The sequence below is a fragment of the Equus quagga genome, chromosome 5 (genome assembly GCF_021613505.1).
Source record: "Equus quagga isolate Etosha38 chromosome 5, UCLA_HA_Equagga_1.0, whole genome shotgun sequence".
NCBI lineage: Eukaryota > Metazoa > Chordata > Mammalia > Perissodactyla > Equidae > Equus > Equus quagga.
The window spans coordinates 60,942,484-60,967,463 of NC_060271.1; the positions used below are offsets into that span (position 1 = coordinate 60,942,484).

At 43.1% G+C, this 24,980-nt stretch overlaps 1 protein-coding gene across 1 annotated transcript; it reads left to right on the forward strand.

Annotated features, from left to right (window-relative positions):
• On the forward strand, positions 1-24,980 carry MRPS5 (mitochondrial ribosomal protein S5). Its single transcript, XM_046661699.1, has 12 exons — positions 1-225; positions 3,375-3,455; positions 5,897-6,034; positions 9,654-9,779; positions 11,222-11,455; positions 13,232-13,266; positions 14,929-15,019; positions 17,836-17,882; positions 18,347-18,404; positions 18,711-18,773; positions 22,282-22,418; positions 24,607-24,980. Exons 1-12 carry the CDS (start codon positions 165-167, stop codon positions 24,829-24,831), a joined length of 1,296 nt encoding a protein of 431 aa, XP_046517655.1. The 5' UTR covers positions 1-164; the 3' UTR covers positions 24,832-24,980.

Sequence of the window (24,980 nt, forward strand, 5' to 3'; positions counted from 1 at the left end):
ACCTTTTTGCCCGCACGAACGCTCTCCCACCCCGGCCTGCGCTGCGGCGCGGCCCTCTGGCCTCGGGAATTCAGCCGCGGGCCGACGCCCGCCGTTTGACGAGGAGCAGTCGCGGCAGGCGGTGGGGAAGGCTGCCCGGACGCAGGCGCTCGTAGGGCTCCACCATGGCGGCTGTGGTGCGCGCTGCTGCGGGCTGCCTGCCTGTGCTGTGCTGCGCGCCAGCGGGTGAGACCCGGGACGCCGCGGGCAGGGGCTCTGAGTTGGGCGGGAGCGGGGGCCTCGCCCCGGGCCTACAGACGCCCAGGCGGAAAGATGCGAGAAGCCGCAGCCCCTGGGCCCCTCACGCGGGCTCCTGGCCCGGCTGTGTGACTTCGCGCGTCCGCGCCCTCTCTGGGTCGCAGGGCTTATGTCTGTAAAGTGAGGGTGGGCTGGACGCCGTCCGAGGCCCCTTCTAGTTCACCAAACGGGCCGTGTGTGCGCGGCAAAGAGGGGCCGGGAACTGGGAAGCAAGCATCCCCTTGTCGGCGGGCGCGACCCACAGGCTCATTTGGTGATGTCGATGTGGGGTTCGAGGCATATGGCGGCCCGCGGGGCTCGAAAAGGGAAGAGGCTGTCCTGCAGCTTGAGTCGCATAGGATTAGTCTCCGTCATTTTAGAGTCCGGCTGATCAGTGCCTTTATTGGAAGGATGGATGTTTCAAATGTCAGTAGTTTTGCTATTGTTGCCCCCCACCCCCACCCCCTTGTGGGTTGGTTGCAGCCCAAGGAAGGGCGGTCGGCCCTGGTCCAGCATGACGTTTACCTCTAGGAACCGCTTCGTGGTGGACTTGGCCTTCTCTGTTCGCTATATTTTACTGTAAACCCACTTTCCAGCATTCGTAATTCCGAAGTCCAAAGACCTCTAAAAGCCGAAAAGTTCTTTTTTGTAACTCATTTTGCTGGGAAACTTGACCAGAAATCATTTGATGGAAAATCTGACCTGAACGTTCTTTGTTTTTGCCCATGTCGTGACCACATTCTCCGTTATCGAGGCCCCATTCAAATATCACCTAGCCTTTGTAGCTTTCCCTCATGAGCTCCCACTGTGTACCAGGGACTATCTTGAGCTCTTTATGCTTTTTTCCTCACTTCATCTTCACAGTGCCTTTATGAGATAGATGACTTTATTATTCCCGTTTTACAGATGAAGGAATTAAGGCACATGGAGGTTGAGAAACTTGGTCCAGGTTAGGCTGGGAGGATGTCAAGTTTTTGCACCCACATTACCTGGCTCCAGAGCCTGTTTCTTTTTTGGTTTATAAAACAGCTTTTTTGAGATACATTTCGCATGCCATACGATTCATCCTCTTAGAGTGTACAATTCAATACTTTTTAGTGTGTTCACAGAGCTGTGCCATCATCACCACAACCAATTTTGGAACATTTTTATCACCCCAAAAAGAAACCCTGTACCTTTTAGCTATCATCCCCCCAGCTCCCCGTTGCTCCCAGCCCTAGGCAGCCTCTAGTTTACTTTATATCTCTATGGTTTGCGTGTTCTGGACAGTTCATTTAAACGGCCTCATGTAGTATGTAGTCTTTAGTGACTGGCTTCTTTCACCTAGCGTAATGTTTTCAAGACTCATCCATGTTGTAGCATGTATCAGTGCTTCATTCCTTTTTATGGCTGAATAATATTCTTTTGTATGTATACTATACCATGTTTTGTTTGTCCATTCATCAGTTGATGACCATGTGGATTGTTTCCACCTCTTGGCCATTATGCCTAATGTTGCTATAAACGTTTGTGTGGGGTGTTTTTGTAGATACCTATATTTTCATTTCTCTTGTGTGTATACCTGGGAGTGGAGTTGCTGGATCCAGTGGTAACTCCATGTTTAACCTTTGGAGGAACTGCTAAATTGTTTCTAAAGTGGCTACACCATTTTACATTCTCCGCAGCAGTGCACAAGGGTTCTTACTTCTCCACATTCTTGCCCATGCTTCTGATCTGTCCTTTTGATTATAGTCATCCCAGTGAGTGTGAAGTGGTATCAGTTTGGGGCTTTGATTGCATTTCCCTGATGGCTAAGGAGCATCTTTTCATGTGTTTATTGGCTATTTCTGTATGTTCTTTGGAGAAATGTCTATTCAAATCTTTGCCCATTTTAAAATTGGGTTGTCTTACTAGTGAATTGTAAGAGTCCTTTATGTATTCTAGATACAAGTATTAGACACATGATTTGCAAAATTTTTCTCCCATTCTGTGTTATCTTTTCACTTTCTGTTGTATTTTGAAGCACAAAATTTTTAAATTTTGATGAGTCTGATATTATCTATTTTTTATTTTTGTTGTTTATGCCTTTAGTTTCATATCTAAGAAACTAATGCCAAATCCAAGGTTATGTTGATATACCCCTATGGTTTTTTCCAAGAGATACAGTTTTTGCTCTTTAGGCCTTTGATCCATTTTGAGTTATTTTTATATATGGTGTGGATTGGGGCTCCAACTTCATTCTTTTGCTTGTGGATATTCACTTCTCCCAATACCATTTGTTGAAAAGATTATTTTTTCCCATTGCTTTGACTTGGCCACTGTTTTCAAAAATCATTTGCCAGTAAATGCTGTGAGAGCCTGTTCGGAAACCCTGCGCTGTACAAAGTGGCGCACAGCACGGTTCAGCCTGGCGCTGCAGAGGGAGGGGGAGTGGAGTGCTGACAGAGCCTGCGGGAATCTGGTAGGCTTCACTGAGAGGTGATGTTTCAGACAAACCAGGAGGACTTGTGAGAGACACACAAAAGGATGCAAGAGCAGAGGGTGTTCAAGCCTGACTAGAGATGTGGCGTGGCCAGAGGGAGCGTGGAGGAGAGTGGTGGGAGTTGAGGCTGATGTGGAAGGTTGGGCCAACGTGCAGCCCCGGAGGCCATGCTGAGGAGTTTTGATTTTGTTCTGCAGGCAGTAGGGAGCCAAGGAATGATATATCAAGGCTGTGAAGTGACCAGACCTGTTATTTTAGAAAGGCCTGCCCGACAGCAGATGGTGATGTAGAGGGAGAGACCTGTTAGGAGACTGTTGTCAACATGTGGCTGAGGGACCGTGAGGCCTGAACAGAGAAGGGGCAGTGAGACCGTGGGAGAGGGTGCGGCTGATGGGTGGGTTGATGTTTGAGGAGACTTTATGGGGCCTGGGAACTGGTTGGGTGTGAGGTGAAGGAGAAGCTGTGATGTGATGTCCCTTACTTGGGCAAGTGGTCATGGATCCCAGAAGTTACTCATTTACTTATCTTGGTTCTTTTAGTCTAGAGATAGTACTATTAGTATTAATATAGGTGTTACTGTTTAAAATGTTCCTTTTCGTGTAGAAATATATCTTAATTTTTTTTTTTTAATTTACAGGTCATTTATGGTCTAGGCAGCTTTACCTAAACACCTTTCCAACAGCTTCCGTTTGGGCATTGAAGTCTGTTCTCAGCAATGGTGAGATTCATTTATCTAGCTACTTTTTCTTATAAGGTCTAATGTTAGAGTACTTCATGTATTTTTTAAAATGTGAGTGAACACTCGTTATAATGGAAATGCATTGGGTCTAAAGAGTATTTTTCAAATTTTTATGATTACACTTGTTACAGTTTAGGGCTTTAAAAGATAATAGCTATGATTTATTGAGTAATTACTGTGTGTTAGGCTTGTAACATGTTATTCTGGTTAATCCTAACACCAGTTTTTTATTGTTGTTTTTCTTGTATTTTTATTTTTTTGGTGAGGAAGATTGTCACTCAGCTAACATCTATGGCAGTCTTCCTCTGTTTTGTGTGTGGGATGCTGCCACAGCATGGCTTGATGAGCAGTGTGTAGATCTGAGCCTGGGATCCAAACCTGCGAACCCCAGAGCCGCTGAAGCAGAGCATGTGAACCCAACCACTACGCCACTGGGCTGGCCCCCTCACGGCAGTTTTTGTGAGGGAATTGTTATTCCCATTTTACAGATGATGCAGTGAGTCTCTGAGAAGCAGAGTGCCTTGCTCACGATCACACAGACAGTGAACGGCAGCTCTGGGTCCTCAAGACGGAGTCTCTGTAGAAGGCCTTTCCTCCTGCACCTGTGCAGCACAGGGCCCTCTCTGTAGTCACTCTCCAGGAAGGAAGGAAGCCAGTCCTTGCTGAGCCCAGGTTGTGCTGTGCTCAGTTAGGTCCTGCCTTTTTCAGGTGGACAGTGGTTAGGGCAGAATTGAAATCTTACTGTGTCCTTGAGTTTCCAGAGCTCTGTGTGTTGGGCTTTGCTTTAGTCTTGCTCCCTTTAGCCTGTGAACCCTTCCTGTCGAGATGCCTTTATACCTTGCTTGAGTGCTCCAGCAGAGGAGTATGATGGACCTGGACTCTTCTCTTTATCTGTTCATTTGTTGATTGGGTGACTCATTCATTCATGAACCACTTACTGTGCGCTGTTCTGTTAGCCAGGCAGTGTCCCCGACCTGGGCTGGTGTGGGGCCTGGAGGAGGCGTCTGAGGAAGGCCAGAGGGGAGTTCTCTACTGAGGGCATAGCCCTGCCGGAGGCCCTGGTGGGGAAGAGCGCTGCCTGGTGGAATGACGGCCTGGCTCTCTGCTCTGCCACTTTCCACCTTTGCAACCGTGGGCAGATGTCACCCCTTGGACCCTCAGTATTCTCGTCTATAAAATGGGACAGTGGTCCTTGCTTTGAAGATTGTTATATTATTTCTTAAAATATTGTGCTCCCACATTGTTAAAAGGTTTATATCTTAAAACTAGTTCCTTTCCGACTCCTTCCCATTTTCCGGTGCCGCTTTTGATTCTGTCAGCTTTCTTCTGGTTATGTTTCTAAATAGAAGCTGTGTATGGCTCTTTTCTCTGTTAGCACCGTTATGCTAATTGCAGAGCTGACACTTACATCCCCGTCCCTGCTCTCCCATCATAGTTGTAAACACAGTTTTGATGGAGTCTGGACAGCCTTGTCATTATCAAGGTCATGTATACGTTATTCACGGCTGAGCTAGGTCGTGTTCTGTCATTACATTTCCTTTCTCCTACCACATTTTTCTTTTCCCTAGAATTAGTAATTCCCTGTTTTTAAAACAGTTGCTTAGTTTAGTTTTCTTAGTACCTACTCCTATATTTTTCTAAATGTTACAGCAGATTGGTCAGAAACTCCCTTGACACCCAGAGCTCGAGAGTGTGTGCTGTTCTTGTAATCGGTATTCCTGTGTCCTCGAGTCCACTGCTGCCTCTCAGCCCTGCTGTCTTCCTCACAGGACACCCCCGTCTGTGGAACTGATACAGTGGCTGCCTCTAAGACATGGCTGTTTAAAAACATTCAGTGATACATGCATATGGTTAAAAAAATTCCCTAAAACATAAAAAAGCAAATCTCTCATGTCTGACCCCAGATGCATCAGTTTTCTTCCCCAGAGGCAAGCACTGTTAGCAGTTGCTTGTATATGCTTCCGGAGATAGTCTATAAAATATATTCACGTCCCTCCTTGTTTTTCAAACCTGAAGGGTGGGATGCTCTACTGTGCTGCGCCTTGCTCTTCTAACCAGATCATTTACAGGTCTTTCCACATGGGTGCACTGTCCAGCTGCATACAGCCCAGAGTAGACAATGCCCAGCATGAGGTTGTATAATGCAGCCTAGCGACCCTGGTCTGGACAGACCTACTTCTTTAGACAGCTACATCTATCGTGTGGATGAGCCGTAATTTCTGTAACTAGGATGGGCGTTTAAGTTATCAGTCTAAAGCTTTGTTTTATTTTTTAAAGAAAGACTGTCCTGAAAATATGATTCTTAAAAGTTCAGGGTTTTAGTGACTTATTTTTATTAGTAACTATTAATTATTTGGTGCTGGCAGTGTTTCTCCACAAGCATGAATCATCTAACTCAGTTTTATTCCATCTACCTACAGGCCGTTTGTCATCTCTTGGACCCAGAGACAACCGTCATTTCACCAGCTTGACCCGTGCGCTGCAGACACAATGCTGTATTTCTTCTTGCAGTAACTTGATGGGCCAACAGTATAGATCCTATAGTTTCTTCACTAAATGTACGTAGACTATCCACAAACGTCCCATTTCATGAAACGGGAAAATAAAAGGCACTTTCGTATCTTAATTTTTCTTCTCCTTCATCTTCTTCCTTAAATGAAGTAACACTTTAGTGACTCATATATGATGTACTCTTAAAATAAAAATGTTCCTCTGTGCCCCTCCTAGAACTGTCTCACATGCTGCCAGTTGTGTTTGTGCTCTGCTTCAGGAAGCGCTGGTTTATTTAATCCCCTCACTTAAGTACCTGAGGCCTAAAGGGTATAGAATTGTGGCCTAACTCCCTGCTGATGCAGATTCACACCAAGAACGCACTCAAAGTCTATTTTCAGTTGTGCTTCAGTCGAGGAGATGGGACATCTAATCAGAAAAAGTTAATTTTAAGTAGACGATGTTTTGCTAACATCACTCGTACTTGTGATAGTATTTAGAAGAATCCAGTCTGCACTGAAATTAGCTTGTAATAAATGGAGATTGAATTCGCAACTCACCATTAGGAAAATTAGAAGAAATTAGGATTATAAAGCTAATTCATTTTAGACTATTTGGTAAATAGAGAAAATCAAAAAGATGAAAATCAGCTATAATCCTATGACCCTGAAATACTGGATTTGCCACATGTTGTTCTCTGTCAGTACATAGCCTTCTCCGGTGCAGTGTTGTGACTGTAGAGTTTCTCATTGTATGGGTACAGATCCCCTAATTTGGAAGTCTCATAGTAACTAGGTCACTTGTGTAGTCTGCAGGAAAGAGGACCAGGTGGCGGGGCATTACAGGTAATGTAGGCTTGGTTGTATCTGGATTTTGGCGCACAGGAAAGAGAGGTGGGTGGAGTTGGAGCCATTAGCCTCTTCCTTTGGTGCCCCAGCTCCTTTTTTTCTAAGAGCTGACTTTGTACTTTGGGGGGTATATCAGATTTACAGGCCTTGGGAGTGTTTTTAAGTAGTCTTTTTCCTGCCCCAGAAGACCTTATCTCCAGCTCTTGTTCTAGAGGTGCCCCTTGCCCTCTGAGACCCCTGTCCTTGCCCTTTTGTCCCACACCTGCCTCTGACTCTCCATTAGCCTGCGTCCTTCCTCAGTTATAAGACTCTGTACCCTTCTGAGTTTGTTGCTCCCAAGTCACACTGAGATTAGCTTCAGGGGGCAAACTCAGTTGAAACCAGCATAGGGCTAGGTTTTGCTGTTTCTACATTGATTTTCTAAATCTCTTCCAAGAAATAAAAAGCATAATTTCTCAAAACCCATTAAGATTTCCTAAGAATATTTAATGTTGTACTTGTAAATCTATCCCTCTGCCGTAGCAGGTCCACCATTTAAATCCCTTTGATCTAAATTAGCAAGCAGTGTTATTTAGCATGATTAACAGAGTACTAGCTCAGTGTATCAAATTGGATGCAATAGTGGATTTTGTATATATCTATGTGTATGTGTGTATAAACATGAACTTTATTTTACATAACTGTGCTAGTTAATAGGTGTATATAGTAACCTACCTAAACCCTTCCAGAAAATGATAGAAAAGGTTGAAATAATAGTAAAAGCTTACAATGTAATATATTAAGTAAAAAAGCAGGATACAAAATTCTACATACGATATAATTTCAGTTTTGTTTAAAACAAATATATATATACTTATGTATGTGTGCATGAATAAAGAAAAAATATACATTCTGATCTAATAGTGGTGATTATTTTTTATATTCTTTTACTATCTATATTTTCCAGATTTAAAAAAATAGCTATTTCTTTTATCATCTGAAAAAAAGATTAAAACCATTTTTCGTAGCATAATGGCATTCAAAAGTTGACATATGACTTGTTCTCTTTTTCAAATGTAGTTAGAAATTTTATTTTCCTCGTTTTAAAAATGAACTAAACTCTTTAGTCTTTTATATCTTTGTCTCAATATTAACTTCCTTTAAAAATCAAATCCCTTTTAGTCGCAATGAGTGGTTTGCTTATTCTGCTTCTAAGTGAAGAAAAACTCTGTAATTGATTAACTCTTAGAGTGCATCCCATTAAAAGTGCTTTCATTGTGAACTTTGAAGTTTTTTCCCCCAAAGATTTTATTTTTCCTTTTTCTCCCCGAAGCCCCCTAGTTCGTAGCTGTATGTTTTTAGTTGTGGGTCCTTCTAGTTGTGGCATGTGGGATGCCACCTCAGCGTGGCCCGATGAGCAGTGCCATGTCTGCACCCAGGATCTGAACCGGCGAAACCCCGGACTGCCGAAGTGGAGCGCACAAACTTAACCCCTCGGCATTGGGCCGGCCCTGAAGTTTTTGATGGCATTTATAGTACCATCATTTTTAAAAAGAAAATAAAATCTTTAGTGAGAATTTAGCACATGGTGAGGTTTGTAATTTTATTTCGAACCTGTGGTTCTTTTAAATGAATCAGTGTCAAGCTAAAGTTCGAGTTTAACCTTTTGCTCTGATCAGGGCTACACAAAGCAGCATGTGACACGGAATCTCACTTTTTGAGCTTCCGTTATAAAGATCAGCTGTAATAATAGGTGTGTGTTGAAAAATGGGATACTGTACAGATACTAAAAATATTGTAAATCCAAAACGTTTTTCTCTTTCCATATTGTCTACCCAGAGAATCAAGATAAGGCCTGTCAGGAAGCAGGAGATAGAACTTTTAAACCTTAAGGGCTCATAAGAGAAGAAGAATGAAGATACTCATTTGTCGTCTAGAATATGTTTAGTATTTTAGACATGTAGATATTTGTATCTTAGATTTTTGACTACTGCAACTAGTGTTAGTTGTGTGTGGCTGATTCTTAAATAAATTGATGATGAAACAGTCTATGGTTATAAAGGCAATTGGTGATACTGCGAAAGGCTGGAAGTCCTTGGGAAGACAATTTAAGTCTAATAAATGATGTAACTACACCAATAAAATTCAAGAGTGGTCAAAAGTAGAGAATGTGAATATTCTACAAGTACAAAGGGGAAAATGGTGAGCGAAATGTACGATAGAAAAAAATTTTGGAATCCTACAAATTCACAAATTGAAATAAATCAGTGTCAGAGTCTATACATAAAGTAAAAGACAAGCATGATAGAAGAAATACACACACGCACATGCAAGTATTAACTATCAGACCCCTACATACTCGTTCTTTCCTATATGTTGGTTAGACTTTAATTAGAGTTGAAGGTGAATTTGGGCATCTGATTTTGAAGGATACACAGAAGAACAGAGCAAATCAAATTATTAAGATTATTGGGTTCAGATTGAAGTGTTGCTTTTTGTTTGGGCTAAGAAACCTGTATTTAGGAAGAATAGTTATTGATTATCTCAATGGTTACAATGGAGGCAAGCGGGCAGGGAAGAGACCTGTGCCATAGTTGATAAAATGTCTGGGAAACAAACCTACTGGAAAGTAAGTGGGATTTAAATGTTAGCTGTCTTTTGTGGAGGAAAATCATATTCTTTGAAAGTAGAATCGTCTCCTCTTGGGCTTTCAAATGTGAACAGAAGCCAAGAATGATTTAATTCTGCTTTCGTTGCCACAGTGATACAAGTGAAGCTGGCCTCTTCTTGCCTTTTTTCTTCAATAGGAAACCATCCATCATTGCTTGAAAAGTTTTTTAAAAAGCCTGTTTCATTACAGTGACAGCAGATGAGCTGTGGAAAGGTGCTTTAGCAGAGACTGGTGCTGGAGCAAGGAAAGGAAGAGGCAAGAGAACAAAGAAAAAGAGAAGGAAGGATTTGAACCGGGGTCAAATCATTGGTGAAGGTAAACTTATTTATAAAAAACAGCTTGTGTGCTTTTTAAGACTTTTTTCCCGAAAATTTTATAGATATTTTACAAACTAGAAACATTTCTCATGAAGTACACTAGGATCTATGGTTTTAGAGTCCAACCAAATGGCTTACTTATTGCCTCATGATTCAAGGGGAGGAAAATCCCATAGAAAGGGATTTATTCTTTCAGTTCTTCATTCAACAAGCCTAGATGCCATTGTGTGGCATCTGCTGTGACAGTCCCTGCCCTCAAAGAGCTTATGATTCAGTGATAGAAGATGGAATAAATGGAGAGCTGGCAGACTTCCTCTGCAAAGGTCCAGAGAGTAAATATTTTCAGCTCTGTGAGCCACACGGTCTCTGTTACAACTACCCAACTCTGCTGTTGGAGCACAAAAACAGCACAGACAACACATGATTGAATGGGCAGAGCTGTGTCCCAATAAAACTTTATTTACAAAACAAGTGGTGGGCTGGAGTTGGCCCATGGGCTTTAGTTTGCCAACTTCTGGAACACATGATGCTTTATACTTGTGTTTTTTGAAGTATAAAAATAGAACAGTGTAGTTGAATCGACATTTTGTACTGTGCTTGCTAACAAATTGTCTTTGATAGTAATGGCCTTCTGGGCATAAAGAGAACGCCTGTCACTGCCCTTCTAGCTGCTGCGTGTCTACTTGGATACTTTTCTCTGACTTACCTCGTGTCTTATTTTATTTTTTAACATCTTTTAAAGTTATAACAATTATATATGTAGACCTTCTCAGTAAAAAATTCAGACTACAGAGAAAACTAAAGTCCCCCTTGATGCCCTTTCTCTCTCCCCCAACCCAGTTGCTACCCTCAAGGAAACCACTGATCTCATTTTGATGTGTTTCCTTCTGACAGTTTTTAATGCTTTTACAAACATAAACACCCTAAAGGAAATAGATAATTTTTTCTTTTTAAAAATAAATTATATCATATGGTACATACTGTCATGTAATTACTTTTTTCACTCAATAGTAGGTCTTGGAAATTGTTCCACATCAGAACCTACAGAGCTACCTCATTCTCTCAGTTTAGTGCAGAATACATCATAGGTTGGATATGCCATATTTCATCTAACTATCCCAACGTTGCTGGACATTTGGATTGTTTCAGTTTTTTGCCTTTACACATAGCGCTTCAGTGGACATCCTTGTCCAAGCATACGGTGCCTTGCACCTATGTGGAGGGTTTCTTTAGGTGATACCATGAAGAGGAATTACTAGCCATTAGGATGGGTACATTTACAATTTTAGTAATGCCACGTGGTCTTCCAAGCGATTTATATTATTTTATGCTCCCACCAGCAGTGTCACTATCCGTTCACCCATTGCCTGGCATTTCACAACTCAAGAAATGAATACTTTTTAAAAATTCTTATTTATGTATGTTTTTAAACAACTTCAGGGCGTCAAGGCTTCCTATGGCCTGGTCTGAATGTCCCTCTTCTGAGAAATGAAGCTGTGCAGACCATTGCCCAAAGAAGCAAAGAAGAGCAGGAGAAGGTGGAGGCTGAGATGGTCCAGCAGAGAGAGGAGTGGGACCGGAAGAGGAAGATGAAGGTTAAACGGGAGCGAGGATGGAGCGGAAACACGTGGGGAGGTGTCAGTCTCGGCCCCCCAGACCCTGGTCCCTATGGAGGTATCAGAGTCCTGGTTTTGCTTACCTTTGTGACAGAGCACTTGTACTTCTAGAATTCCTTATTGTGACTTTATTTGCACATCTGCTTAGATTGCTGTTTTCCAGAAAAAGATTTGAACATCACTGAAATCACTCCACATTATTATCCAACTGTATTTGATGGAACACTAGAGGCCCAAAACCAAGAAGTATTCCACAAACGAGCTGCAAAGCCCTGGGTTCTGGCGTCTTTATTGTGCCGCTTCTCAGAGCCATCAATGTGGTGGGGGCGTCACGGATCTGGACAGGCCCCGACAGGGCGCAGTTTCCCAAACACAGTTGGTCCTGGGGGCCCATGGAGCAGCAGAGCTCGGGAGAGCTGCTTCTGTAACAGAAGATAAACCGACCGGATGGTTGTCACTAAGCCTCATGAAAGCACACAGGAAATAAAAATTGATAATACTTATCAGGCCAAATTAGAAAACTAAGTCCTGCCCCTGACCTGAGTCTGTAAAGAAGGAAAAATCCTCTGAGAAATTTATTCTTGTAGATGAGTCAGAGATGAGGAGACAGACAAGAGTTTGGCTGCTTCCTTCAGTTTGGCTTAAAGAGGAGAGGAGAGGCTGGGATGGAGAGGCTTAGGCAGGAGGCTTAGAACTGAGCAAAGTGCTTCCATTGGGAGGATGAAAATATGGGAGGGAGAGAAAAAACCATAAACTCAGTCCCTAATGAGGGCCCAGATCCAGAGTGTAGACAAATGGATTAATCCTTGACAAAAGAAAGGGCACAGTTCAGGTTCAGGGGAGCCTGGAGTGTTAGTAGTGGAAATGCGTGTGGGGTGGGGTGTGTGAGTGTATCTGTCTGGTGACCTCATTTAGTCTGTGAGGAGGAGGTGGGGTCATCTGCTGAAAGTAGGGTGGGGGCACTGATGAGCACAGCCACCAGGATATTGATGAAAAGGCAGGGTATCTGGGAGTGGCTCCAGAATTATCCAGGGGAGTGAGAATTGGACAGAGTTCAGAGGAAAGAAGATTGGCCATGAGGTGATAATTGCTGAAGCTGGCTAATGGGTGCATATGCTTTCATTTTGTTCTTCTCTCTATCTTTTTATATGATTGAAGCTTTCTATAGTAAAAAGTTGATAAAAATAAAAGCACACAGAGAGTGTTTGAAGTGGCTGCCTGGTGAATGGAGAGAGAGCTAACTAAAGGGACCTGAAAGGCCAGCAGGCTGCAGGGAGGACATGAGTGAGTTGGAGACCATGAGTTTCTAGTGGCCCGGGTGTGTACTATGCTTTGACTTCTCTCCAGCAGCACCCAGCAGGCCAGGGGTGGCCAGACAGCGGCTTGGATTCAGGCCTGGATAGTGCGGTGGAGGGAGAAGAGTGTGAGGGAGTTGAGGACATTCACCAGATCTGGTGGATGTGATGGACTGTGGTGTCCTGGCCGAGTGGGAGAGGCTGTGAGGACCAGAGGGAGTGAGAGGGAAGGGGAGGACAGTGGGCAAGAGTCTGGAGGTGCTGGGGAGCTCCAAGAACCCTTGTCTTGGGAGTGGACGAGTGAGCGAGCTGGAGGGTTAGAAGGATACAGTCAGGGAGATGGTGGCCGAGGCGATGAGTTTAGTGGTGGAGCAGTCTCGGGATGATGGAGGACCAGGGTGTGGCCTTGGGAGTGGCACCAAAAGATCTGAGATTCTTCTCACTTAAAAGTAGGTGATGGTGCCTGTGTTGAAAAGTGCTTTCATGCACTAACTGTGCAGACACATTTATCTGTATGCCTGTTTCTTCTCTCCCTCCAGAAACATATGACGATTTTGATACCAGGATACTTGAGGTAGGCATGCTGAATTAAATACCCAGTTAAGCCTTAGGGGAAGCTGGGGTGGGCGGTGGGGATGGGGCAAGAGGAACAGTGAGGAAAAGCTTTGGTGCATGACTTTTCTGAGACACAGAGCTGATCTGAGTAAGTACATAATGGAACTTGAATTTCAGTCACTTGATAGTGGCTTTCCTGACTGCTGCCCTTCATGGGGGCTACTAGTTGAGGTCTCATGACATGGTAACTTTGAAGGTATTGTTGCTAACAGAATTTGGAGATGACCTTTAAATTTCTACCTTCCTGAAGCTACATTAGCAATCTGTCTTAGAATTAGAAACCATATGTATGTGGCACTGAATTCAGGGAGCAGAGCCTGAGAGGAGCCGTGGGGAGGGGGTAGAAAGCTTGGAGTGGCCGTGAATGTCCAGCTCTTGATGGGAAGTGACCTTCTGGGCTGTTTGCAGGCACCTGAAACTAAACCCTGTCCCCAGTGAGTTTCAGTCACTCTTTCCGGGGTGTTCCCTACAGTGGTCAACTTCCCTCTGAGCTCGTGCTGCACACGTGGTGTTAATACCACATGGAATGATCATTTACTGAGTTTGTGATTGAATATGTATATTGTTTCTTCAATGTCAATTGCGTTATAGAATTTAAAATATGTTTAGGGGCCAGCCCCTTGGCTGAGTGGTTAAGTTTGTGAGCTCTGCTTTGGTGGCCCAGGGTTTTGCTGGTTCATATCCTGGGTGCAGACCTAGCACTACTCATCAAGCCATGCTGAGGAGGTGCCCCACATAGCAGAACCAGAAGGACCTACAACTAGAATATACAACTATGTATTGGGGGGCTTTGGAGAGAAGAAGGAGAAGAAAAAAAAAGATGATTGGCAACAGATGGTACCTCAGGTGTCAATCTTTAAAAAACATAAAATAAAATATGTTTAGAAGTATTTTATGTATTTGGATCCCAGTTTATACCTTTTGGAAGTTAATCTCTTTGAAGAATTCTTGGGTATGTGGTGATTTCCAGTAAAATTATCCATGGGCGTGGGACTTGAGCTCCCTTTTCTTTTAAACCCATTTTATGGGAAAGGGGCCGCCATGTGAATAGTTTAGTTAATAGTTTGGCCCTTCTAAATATGCCCATAAATGCAGATTTTCCTGTAGTTCATGGTAAGCAGATATTTCCAAATTTTCTATTCTCAATTGAGGCTAGTCCTTAGCACAGAGATCCAGTCCTATGCTGATTCCTTCTATACACTGCATTTCATCATTTGTAAGATGCACATTTTTCCATATTTTAGCATCTCTTGATATTGGGTATGTCTTATAGTCAGTCAGTTATAAACCATGTCAAAGTATAATCAGCAAGTTTTTTTCTTTCTTTTCATTCATTAAAATAGTGTATAATGAATTGTATAGTTTCAGATCCATTTAAAATTTATCTCAGTCGAACCTTCTAAGAAGCTTATGAAATAGGAAGAGAAAGACTTATTTCCGTTTTGCTCCTGAAGAAACAGTCCCGACAGAGGTTTCCTTGGGGAAAGTTTGCAGTTTGTGCTCGTGGACTTGGAGGACGATGGACGATTCACCACGTGTGCGTGTGTGTAAGGTCGTCACTCTAGTTCCTACTTCACAATTTTATTAAGGTGTAGTATTCATGAGACACTTTGTCTTTTAGGTCAGAAATGTCTTCAATATGACGGCAAAAGAGGGAAGAAAGAAATCAATCCGCGTCCTGGTTGCTGTGGGGAACGGCAGAGGAGCTGCAGGTGAACAGGGTGCCATGGCACACGCGGTGCTGGTGGTGGTGGCAGAGGACAGACGTGGCCGGGCTGCACTGTGGGGTCAGCGGGTTCACGCTGCGGCCACTCTTTTCCTCCTGATTAAATCTGTTAGTGGTTCGAGCTCACAACCTTGTTTAAGCCTGTGAGATCCCTTAGAGGGACAAGAAAGACTAGATCTTCCTACACCTGCCCTTTCCTGTGAGGACACTGGATATTTAAAAAGGCTCAAGATGCCATTGTATTATAATTAACAGGAAAAATTAAGGGGAAAAACATTAGATATTCAACAATGGGGACATAGTTACAGAGAGAGTATAGCCACACATTGTAATATTCTGTACCCATTAAAGAATAACGGAAAATCACGTACAAAATAATGCTAAATTAAAAAGAAAAACATTTTCATGTAAGACTGTATAATATAATCCCAATTTTTGTTTTTTAAAAAAGTATGTTTATATGCAAAGAACAGACTGGAAAGATATTCAATGAAAAGGTTAATAATGTTTACTCTAATTTGCCAGTCATTTAAATTTTCTTCTTTATACTTTTGTGTAAAGTTTCCATAGTGACCATCTGTTTTTGAAATGTATATGTGAATGTGTAAGGGAAAGAAAACTGGAAAACTGTCCTATTTAACCCATCCTGACACTTTCAAAACAAGTAATGTGTATAGATAGTGTTTGCCCAAGGAAACCACTCTTTATTTATTTATTTATTTATTTATTTTGGAGAGGAAGTTTCTGCCTGAGCTAACGTCTGTGCCAGTCTTCCTCTACTTTGTCTGTGGGATGCCTCCACAGCATGGCTGATGAGTGGAGAAGGTCTGCACCAGGTAACTGAACCTGTGAACCTCGGCCCAAAGCGAAGCACACAGAACTTGAACCACTCGGCCATGGGACTGGCCCCTAAGGAAATCACTCTTAACAGTTACTTTTGTATACTTCTAGATTTCTGTATTCATATATCATCATATATCTTTTCTAAAAAATTGACACAAAGGGATCCTATCATATCCATAATTTAGCACCTTGCTTTTCACGCTTATTTTTATACCCAGAGATCTTCCTATATCAGCATAAAGAGATTCCCCCTCATTCTTTGTACTGATTGCATAATGTTCCATTGGGTAGATAAATATAACTTTTGTAACCTTTTCCCTATTGTTGAATATTTATGTTTCCAAGTTTTTACTGTTTATAAAAAATAGTGAGCTTCTTGTACATGTAATTTGTTATACTTTTGCAAGTATATTGACTGGGGAAATTTCTTGCTGAAACTGCTGCCTCAAAGTTCTGTGCATTTTAAATGTTGATGAGTATTGGCAGATTGCCCTGCCAAATGTTGCATCAGTTTATCTTCATCTGTAGTATCATATCCTTGGGGCCCGGGATATGATCAAACTTTACTGATTGTCAATATGATGTGGAAAACATATCTCTTAGTTGTGATTCGCATTTCTTTGATTATGCGAGTTTGGACACCATTTCACATGTTTATTGGCTGCAATTATTTCCCTTTAGAGACCTGTTAGTTCACATGTTTTACCCCTTTTTCTCTTAGGTGTTTGTTCTTCCTTATTGATGGTATAAGCTGTTTGTAAGTTAAGGACATTCGCCCTTTGTCTATCATATACTTGACTTAGTTTTTAGTTTTTTTCTACACAAAGTTTTAAATTCACAGATGTCTTAAACCTTTATATAGCAAGTTTGCCAGTCTTTCATCACTTCTGTGTTAGTGTCTTGCTTAGAAAGCCTTCATTTGAAGATTATATGTTCACCTGTGTTTTTTCTCCAGGACTTACATGTTTAGTTTGTTTTGTTTGAAGTGTGAAATGGAATCCTCAGCCCCTTTTGTCCCAGGTTCTCAGGTGTCTTGTGTATCTCATGGAGCAGTATCCTCTTATGTTACTTTCCTGTGTATAATTTAAACATAAAAGACATCCTTCAAAATAAATAATTAATGGTGATAGCAAGTAATGGAAGCATTTCTGTTAACTTGTGATAAAGCCTCATTTCACAGGGTTGAGGGTTCACAAACTCAGGAATTGTTGATTTTATTTCCTGGTTAGTTGAAGTCTGAATTGCATTTGAAAGTTCCAGTGAAATCATGGTTTTATGCTATAGAAGTGTCTGTTTTTTCCCAACCCTTCTGGTTATTTTAATCTATTTTCCAAAATGCACAAAACCATATACCTTATTAATTTAGAGCATGGTTACTTTTTTATATTGAGTGTATTTAGTTTGTTTTAACATATTTTTATTTTATTTTATTTATTTTTTGCTGAGGAAGTTGACCCTGAGCTAACATCTGTAGCCAGTCTTCCTCTTTTTGCCTGAGAAAGATTGTCCCTGAGCCAACATCCTTGCCAGTCTTCCTTGACCTTGTATATGGGACACTGCCACAGCGTGGCTTGATTAGTGGTGTGCTGGTCCACACCCAGGATCTGAACCCACGAAACCCGTGCCACTGAAGCAGAGCACACAAACTTAACCACTATGCTACTGGGCTGGCCCAAGTATATTTAGTTTTATCTATAGATTTATAAAAAGTAAAGTTATGCATATAACCTTGGATTTCATAGATGCTTTCAAGTGTAATATTTCCCAAATGCCCCAATACAGAGAAGCAAATCTCTTTAGCCTCCTGCTTTGTCATTCGTTTTGCACAGAAGGTTTTCTCTGGGCAGAAGAAAACTGAAGTGTGATGAAATATGGTAGGAGCTGAAACTTAAAATGTGGTGAAAGACATTATGTGCCAAATTCATGCCCCTTGTCATATTTTTGCTTTTTCTCTGACAGGTTTTGCCATTGGGAAAGCCACTGAAAGGGCGGATGCTTTCAGAAAAGTATGTACATTTTTCCTGTCTTGACAGTAAAAGATCAATAAGCCATGTGCTAGTCACCATCAGAACCACAAAAAAAAAGGAGCCCTTCCCCCATGCTCACTGTCAAATGTTACTTATCTCATAACAAGCAGTTTAGAAGTGCCTGTATTCTTTTCTATCATTTTTATCAGACTTGTGATTGCGACAAGATTATGAGACAACTGGGAAAGTTTGAACACTGACAGAATGTTGAAAGATACTAAGGAATTATTCTTAATTTTCTCAGATGTGATAGCGATATTGTGCTTATGATTTCTTTTAGTACATCCTTAGCTTTTAGAAGCTGAGGATTTTAGAATACTGAAATTATTGTCCTAGTTTGAAATTTTCCATAATATAATATTTTATGAAAGCTGCTTTTTGAGGTCTCTGAGAAAATGTAAATTCCAACAATAGATTTAAGAAAAATATTTCCCTTCTTTCAGGCAAAGAACAAAGCAGTTCACTATCTGCATTATATAGAACGATACGAAGACCATACAAGTGAGTGTTAGTCTTTTCTTTTAAAATTCGCAGGATTACACTTGTTTCATTATGGGAGGCAGTGTATCTCTATGGGTGTCTTTGTGTTTCTCTGCTTGTTGCTACGTTCTTACAAATCAATATGTAAAGTGTAGAAACAAATTTTCTCTCCCGAGAAGGTTACTAATGAGTGAAATCAAAGTCTGTTGCTCGTCCTCGGCCAGTGTGTGCTGGCTGGCTGGGGTGGTATTAGCTGTGCTGTGATATTTGCAAGGGCATTAACACTACACGCCTAATCCTTCTTGTGTTTATGTGTTTACCCTCCAGTATTCCATGATATTTCTTTGACATTTAAAAGGACGCATATCAAGATGAAGAAACAACCCAGAGGTAACTAAAATACTAAAAGACTCTTATAATCTGTTGAAGGTAAAGCAGAGAAATCTCACATCCATCCTGTCCTCTACTTTTGCTCACCTTTGCTAGAGCTCATTTTGGAAATACCAGAATCGAAAGGCCTAAGCTAGATTGAAAAAGGGTAAGGCCCTCAGGGAAATAAAATTAGCCAACCTACCCAGGCTCCCGTGAGCACAGGCATGTTCCAAGGGTAGTTCCAGGCGGGAAGAGCACACCATGAAGAGGAAATAGCCACTGAGTGAGTAGCTGGGCTTGGATGAGCGGGAACCTTAGTTCCTCCAGGAGAATCATTGACGCTCTGAGATGGTTCTGTTCTCAGAGCTCATTCGGTTCCAGTCATGACTCTCATCATCAGGGGCTGAGGGAACGTCCCTGTGAGCCAGGTGCTGTGCCAAGCTGTGCGGATGCAGAGAGGGACCTTCTTCCCGTCCTGTGGGGAAGCAGGCGGGAGGGCAGGCAGTGCCCAGGGTCCCGGGGCTGTGGCAGTCGTGCCCAGTGGACTCTGAGTGTAGAATTCTTGAACATTCTGATTTGTGTTTTGCTTGTGGTTCCACAGTAAAAATGATTTCACATAACTCTAGGTACATCTCGAACAATTTGGATCGGAAGAAGATGAAACATTATATTTAAAATTTTTATGTCAAAGCTTCTAGCACAGCTGTGCTAGAGTTATGGCATGCAAATAAATTAAAAAAAATCACGTGGAGTACCGATTGTATTTGTATACAGTACTGTATACAATACAAATACTGATTGTATTTGTATATTGATAGTATACCAGATCTTTCTTTCTGCTTTAACGTCATAATTAATCATTTGTATGCCTGATAAAACTACTTATTTTATCACTAGAGAAAGTACTGAGCACTTAGACACCAAGGTGTAGACCTTCGTGGGCCCACATCGTAGGTACTGGCCTAACTGACTAGTGAGCACTTGAAATGTGGCTACTCAGGTCGGCTGTAAGCGTCAAGTACACATCAGAGCTCAAAGGCTTAGTGTGAAAAAAAGAATGTAGAATATCTCAAAAATATTATTAATATCGTTTACATGTTAAAATGATAATGTTTTGGAATTCGGTTAAATAAATATATGACTAAAATTAATTTTACTTTTTAAGCTTTTTTTTAATGCAGCTATGAGACTTTAAAATTACATACATGGCTTACATGTATGGGTGGCATCATATTTATGTTGGACAGTGTTGGTTTAGATACATTTCTGTCGGAATGATTTTTGAAAGACTGCTACAATTTTAATTTAATAGCAGAAGCTACCATTTTAATCTTCCCTGTCATCTAATCAAAGCTCTATTTTTCAGGCTGCTATATATAGTTTAACCCATTACCTGGGCATTGAGATTGAATATTCTGATTTTGAAGCTAAAACATATGATAAGTTAGAGACAGCATTTCCTAAATTATGGTTCTGTGTGTCACTGTTTCTATGAGGAGATATTAATAGGTGTTACTCCAAAAAGGGTTCCAAATTGGAAAATTGGGTTAAGGAAAGTCAAAAAGATGCTTGTAGGTGTTTGTGATTGTCACAGTCTTTAACGCACTACTGTGCAATGGGAGTCTCCGAGAGGGGATGGAGAATGCAGTGTCCCAAACTTACTAACCCTGGGACGGGACACTTCCACCTTGGCTGCAAGACAGCACTTAACTCCTCACACAGCACTGCAAAGCATTTGCCATATAATAAACACACACACAGACACGCACGCGCACACAGACACAGAGACATAGACATTAATTTGACTTTTATTAAACAGGTGTTCCTTGACACAGTCCCTGCCTGGGAGTCTTCACGATCGCAGTACAGTCTAATAGTTACCACAGGACAGTGACCACTATTATATGGACATTTGTGTATGTGCTAAACAGCGGCTGCCATTCATGGAGGGCCTCGGGTGCTCCAGGTGCTCTGCAGTGGGTGTGCTCCCCCTGGAGCTCACCTCCAGCTCTGCTAAGCAGGTGTCGCAGGGAGGGGTGGATCTTGCCCAGGGTCATCCAGCAGGCAGTGGCAGGGGACAGTCTGCCTCCCAGGCCCTTCCGAAGGTCTGCCTTGCACTCCCCTGTGTGTGCACCTCTCTCTCTGTGCATCTGTGCACAGATGTGTGTGCACGCATGGACACGTGTTCTGTACGTGTCTAACTCCACACACAGAAGAACCACCTGGCTGTTACCTGCCCTAGCTGCCCTCTGAAGTCCCTGGTTCTCACGTGATCTGGCGTAGCTGTGGAGTCCACATTTAACTGGTTCTTTCAAGTAATAGGGACAGTTCTGGGTAAGAATATGTTACATACTTTATCCGAATACAGCTCTCACATGCATATATACAATTACCATGAAAAATCTGAAACTGGAAAGCCAGTGATGTTTCCCTTCTGGAGCCGACCTTCTGCCTTAAAGCGGGGAGGGGTGCAGGGTCCGTGTCTGGCTAAGCACAGTGTGAGTCTAAATATGGGGCTTTTTTCTCTCCTCACTCCCGCCTGCATTTGCCGGGTGCTGACCCAGGCCCTGGGTCTACAGTAGAAACAAACAGTATCCAGCCCTCGGAGCCCACATCCTTCTGAGGGGAAACTCGGATCAACAAGTTCGGCTGAAGTGCTGAAAACGGCAGTGGAGACGCTGAGTGTTGGGAGGAGGGTGGGGAGGACGCCACCTTCAGTAGCGTGGTCAGAGAGGGCCTCCCTGAGGAGGAGGCATTTGAGTGAGACCTTGAAGGTGAGAAGGAGCCATGCAGGGGAGCAGGCCCAGGGGAACACCCAGTCAAGTCCTTGAGGTGGGAAGCCAGCAGGAGGAGGGTGGTGTCTGGACGAGGTCAGCGAGACGTCAGATCATGAGGGGCTCTGTAGGCCGTGGAGCTCTGTCTTAGTGATTTTACTGTAATTCTGAGAACAGCGGGAAGGGAAGGGCTTTAAGTGGAGAGTGAGGTGTTTGTTTTGTGTTTCTAAAGCTCTTCCTGGAGAATGGATGGCGGGTAGGCTGGAGTGTGGCCAGTAGCTGCAGGAGAGACCACCCAAGATCTAGAGGCCAGCAAGGAGCGGGGAGGCCGGGCCAGTAGCTGGGAGAAAATCCGGGAGCGGGGGCGTTACCGAAGCCGAAAGAGGAGTCTTTCCAGGAGGAGGTGGACTCCTCCGCTCAGTGCTCCTGAGCAGTCAAGGAGAGTGAGGACAGATTGTCCCCGATCCTCAGTTAATGTGGGCGTGAGTGCCAAGAACTTTCAGGCGTCTCTGCGAATCTGCATAACTATCGTGTTCTTTGCCCACGTGTTCAAGAAATGTATATGTATTGTTTCTTTAATCCTTACAATATCTCATTTTAATAAGTGTCATTATGGATGTTTAGTAGGTGGTCAGGGGTCACCTGGCTGGGAGGTGATGAAGCCAGAATGGGAACCAGGGTCTCCTGCACCCAGAGCCTGAAGTGGTGTGAAAGCCAGCAGGGTGACAGATGTGTCTTCTTCCCATTTCTAGGCTACGGCCTCCGCTGCCACCGGGCCATCATCACCATCTGCCGGCTCATTGGCATCAAAGACATGTACGCCAAGGTCTCGGGATCCATGAACATGCTCAACCTCACCCGGGGCCTCTTCCGTGGACTCTCCCGCCAGGTAACCCTTCCCTGGGGGCTGAAACAGAACTTCTAGTTTGCGCCTCACTTGTGTGCGTTGGGACCATGACGTCCTGGGGTCCTCCTGGAGTGGCTCTCCCGGGGCCCCTTGAGGACTCGGGCATTCTCTGCTGTCTGTGGCTGCACTGGGTTAGTTAATCCAACTGAAGAGTCAGTTCATGAAGTTTAGCCTTTAGGAAATACCTCATGGGTGTTCTGAAGTTTCAAAATTAAGTGTTTTTAAAGGCCAGTAATTAGAGTCTGTGTTTTGTTATGAAAAGAACACATGGTTTTTCTAGAACTCCAACAGTGTAGACATATAAAGTGAAAGGAACAGGTGCGTTTCCTAATCATCCTTCCAGTTGAGACTGGGGTGACCTGGGGCACCTCCTCTCAGGAGAGCCGTCGCCAGGAGCAGCTCAGTCAGTCCACACGTCACCTGCACAGGTTGTTCAGACGGACACCTGAGTCAGTAGGAACCATGAGCGTCGATGTGCTAGGGTATTTCTCCTCATGGATGGAGGCCTGGACCACTGCCCAGCCGGCCCCTCAGCCTGGGCTCGGCTCACAGTCAGTCCACTCCACAGCAGAGAGGAAGGCCTGTGACTGCACGGCCCCCTCCTCCTGGGCCGCCCTCCTGCCTCTCAGCACGGGTGGCCCATTCCTTGAAAGGTTGAGTGGACCTTAGAGCTGATGAGCAGAAAGAGGACCAGGTTCAAGAGACTCCATGTGCTGAGGAATTGGACAGGCTTCCTGATACTTAGTGTGATGGCTGTTTCTGAATAAAATGATCCATGGAATAGTTTTCCATGTCTCTCTTTAAAATAGGAAAATTAGTTAAAAGAAAACGAAAGCTTTGCTTAAAGCTCTTTTTTTTTGAACTCCTTTGTGCGTGTGTCTATTTGGTACTATCTAAAACATCCTTCTAAAGCACTTCTGAATCCAAACTCATTGTCAGAGGTTTAATTGTTTCATGTAACTAGGTTATTGGTTCTAGATAGGTCATATTTATAATCACATAGACTTGTCCTTTCTTATGATATTTTTTATTATATTTTAGCACTTTGAATGTTCTGATGTAATTACCATGTATCCTCTCGTCTAGAATGCCATCAGCTATAAAAAAGTTGCACTATTGCAATGTGCCACTCCAAAAAAAATGCCACCAATATAAGCAACATGCCATTGATTGTAAGACATGCAAATTTAAGTTATTTTATTTTGTTTTTATGAAACAGCATCTCTTCCAATTTCAATCATCTATAGAGTTAGAATCGTACAAGGTGGCCATAAAGTCTGGAAAGGTGAGATTGAACATGTCAGGTATTTCAGTGTTCTTCAGTAAGCCGTCTACTGCATTATTTGCCTGTTTCCAGACTTTGTGGCTCCCTTCTCTGCTGAATCCCCACGGCCCTCTCACTCAGTGTCAACAGTCAACAGCTGGTGGCCAGTCTTGTTTCTCAATACCACCCCAACCCAGCCCCAGTTATTTTGAACCAAATCTCAGACAGCATTTTATTTCATCCATAAGTATTTCAGTATGTGTCTCTAAAAGACAAGAATTAAAAAATACCCCACAATACTATTGTCATACCTAAAAAGTTAATACTAACCTAGTATATCATCAAATATCTAGTCAGTGTTCATAGAAACGTATCCATTTGTCAGAATTGAAAAATATTTTTTACACAACTTGTTTGAATCAGGTTGCATGGTAGGTCTTTGCATGTCTTCTAAGTCACTTGTAGTCTGTGACTCTTCTTTTTCTTGCAACTCTTTTGTTGCAGAAACCAGGTTGTTTGTCTGTAGTTTCCTAGTCTGGTGCTGACTCAGTTCCTGTGGGTCCTCACCGTCTTCTCTCTCTGTGTGTCCTGTAATTGGCAGCTAGAGCTGGCAGTGTGGGGCACAGCATGGCACAGAATTACGAGGGTTTGGAAGGCAAGAGGCCAAGGCCCTTCCGCCATCCCAGGTGGGGGTGGGGGGTGGTGCTGAGGTGGTTCATCCACGACAGGTCACCAGAGTTTGCCCACAAAATGCATTGCCCAGAATTACCTGAAATGGTCTTTAAGTTCCCCAAGTGGTCCGGTATTTCCACTGCTGACTTCCCTCTGGCTGATGGAAGTTCCCGCTCTAAGTTAGAGACGCACCTCAGAGAGCTAACCTGCCGTTCTCACTCGGGTCTTGCCCAGGAAACCCACCAACAGCTGGCTGATAAGAAGAGCCTCCACGTGGTGGAATTCCGGGAGGAATGCGGCCCTCTGCCCATCGTGGTCGCCTCCCCCCAGGGGCCCTTGAGAAAGGATCCGGAGCCAGAAGATGAGGTTCCAGACGTCAGACTGGACTGGGAAGAAGTGAAGGCTGCACAGGGAATGAAGCGCTCAGCGTGGTTGGGTTTAAAGAGAGCCGCCACCTGAGCGCCCCTCTGGCCTTGTGCGGCCGCAGTGTCTGGAGACCCTGAAAGATGCTCGGCCCCTCACTCCTTGGAATGTCACCTTTTTATTTAAAGGAAAGGCCAACATTCTTTATTTACAAATAATAAATAAATATAGCTTTAATTTATTGA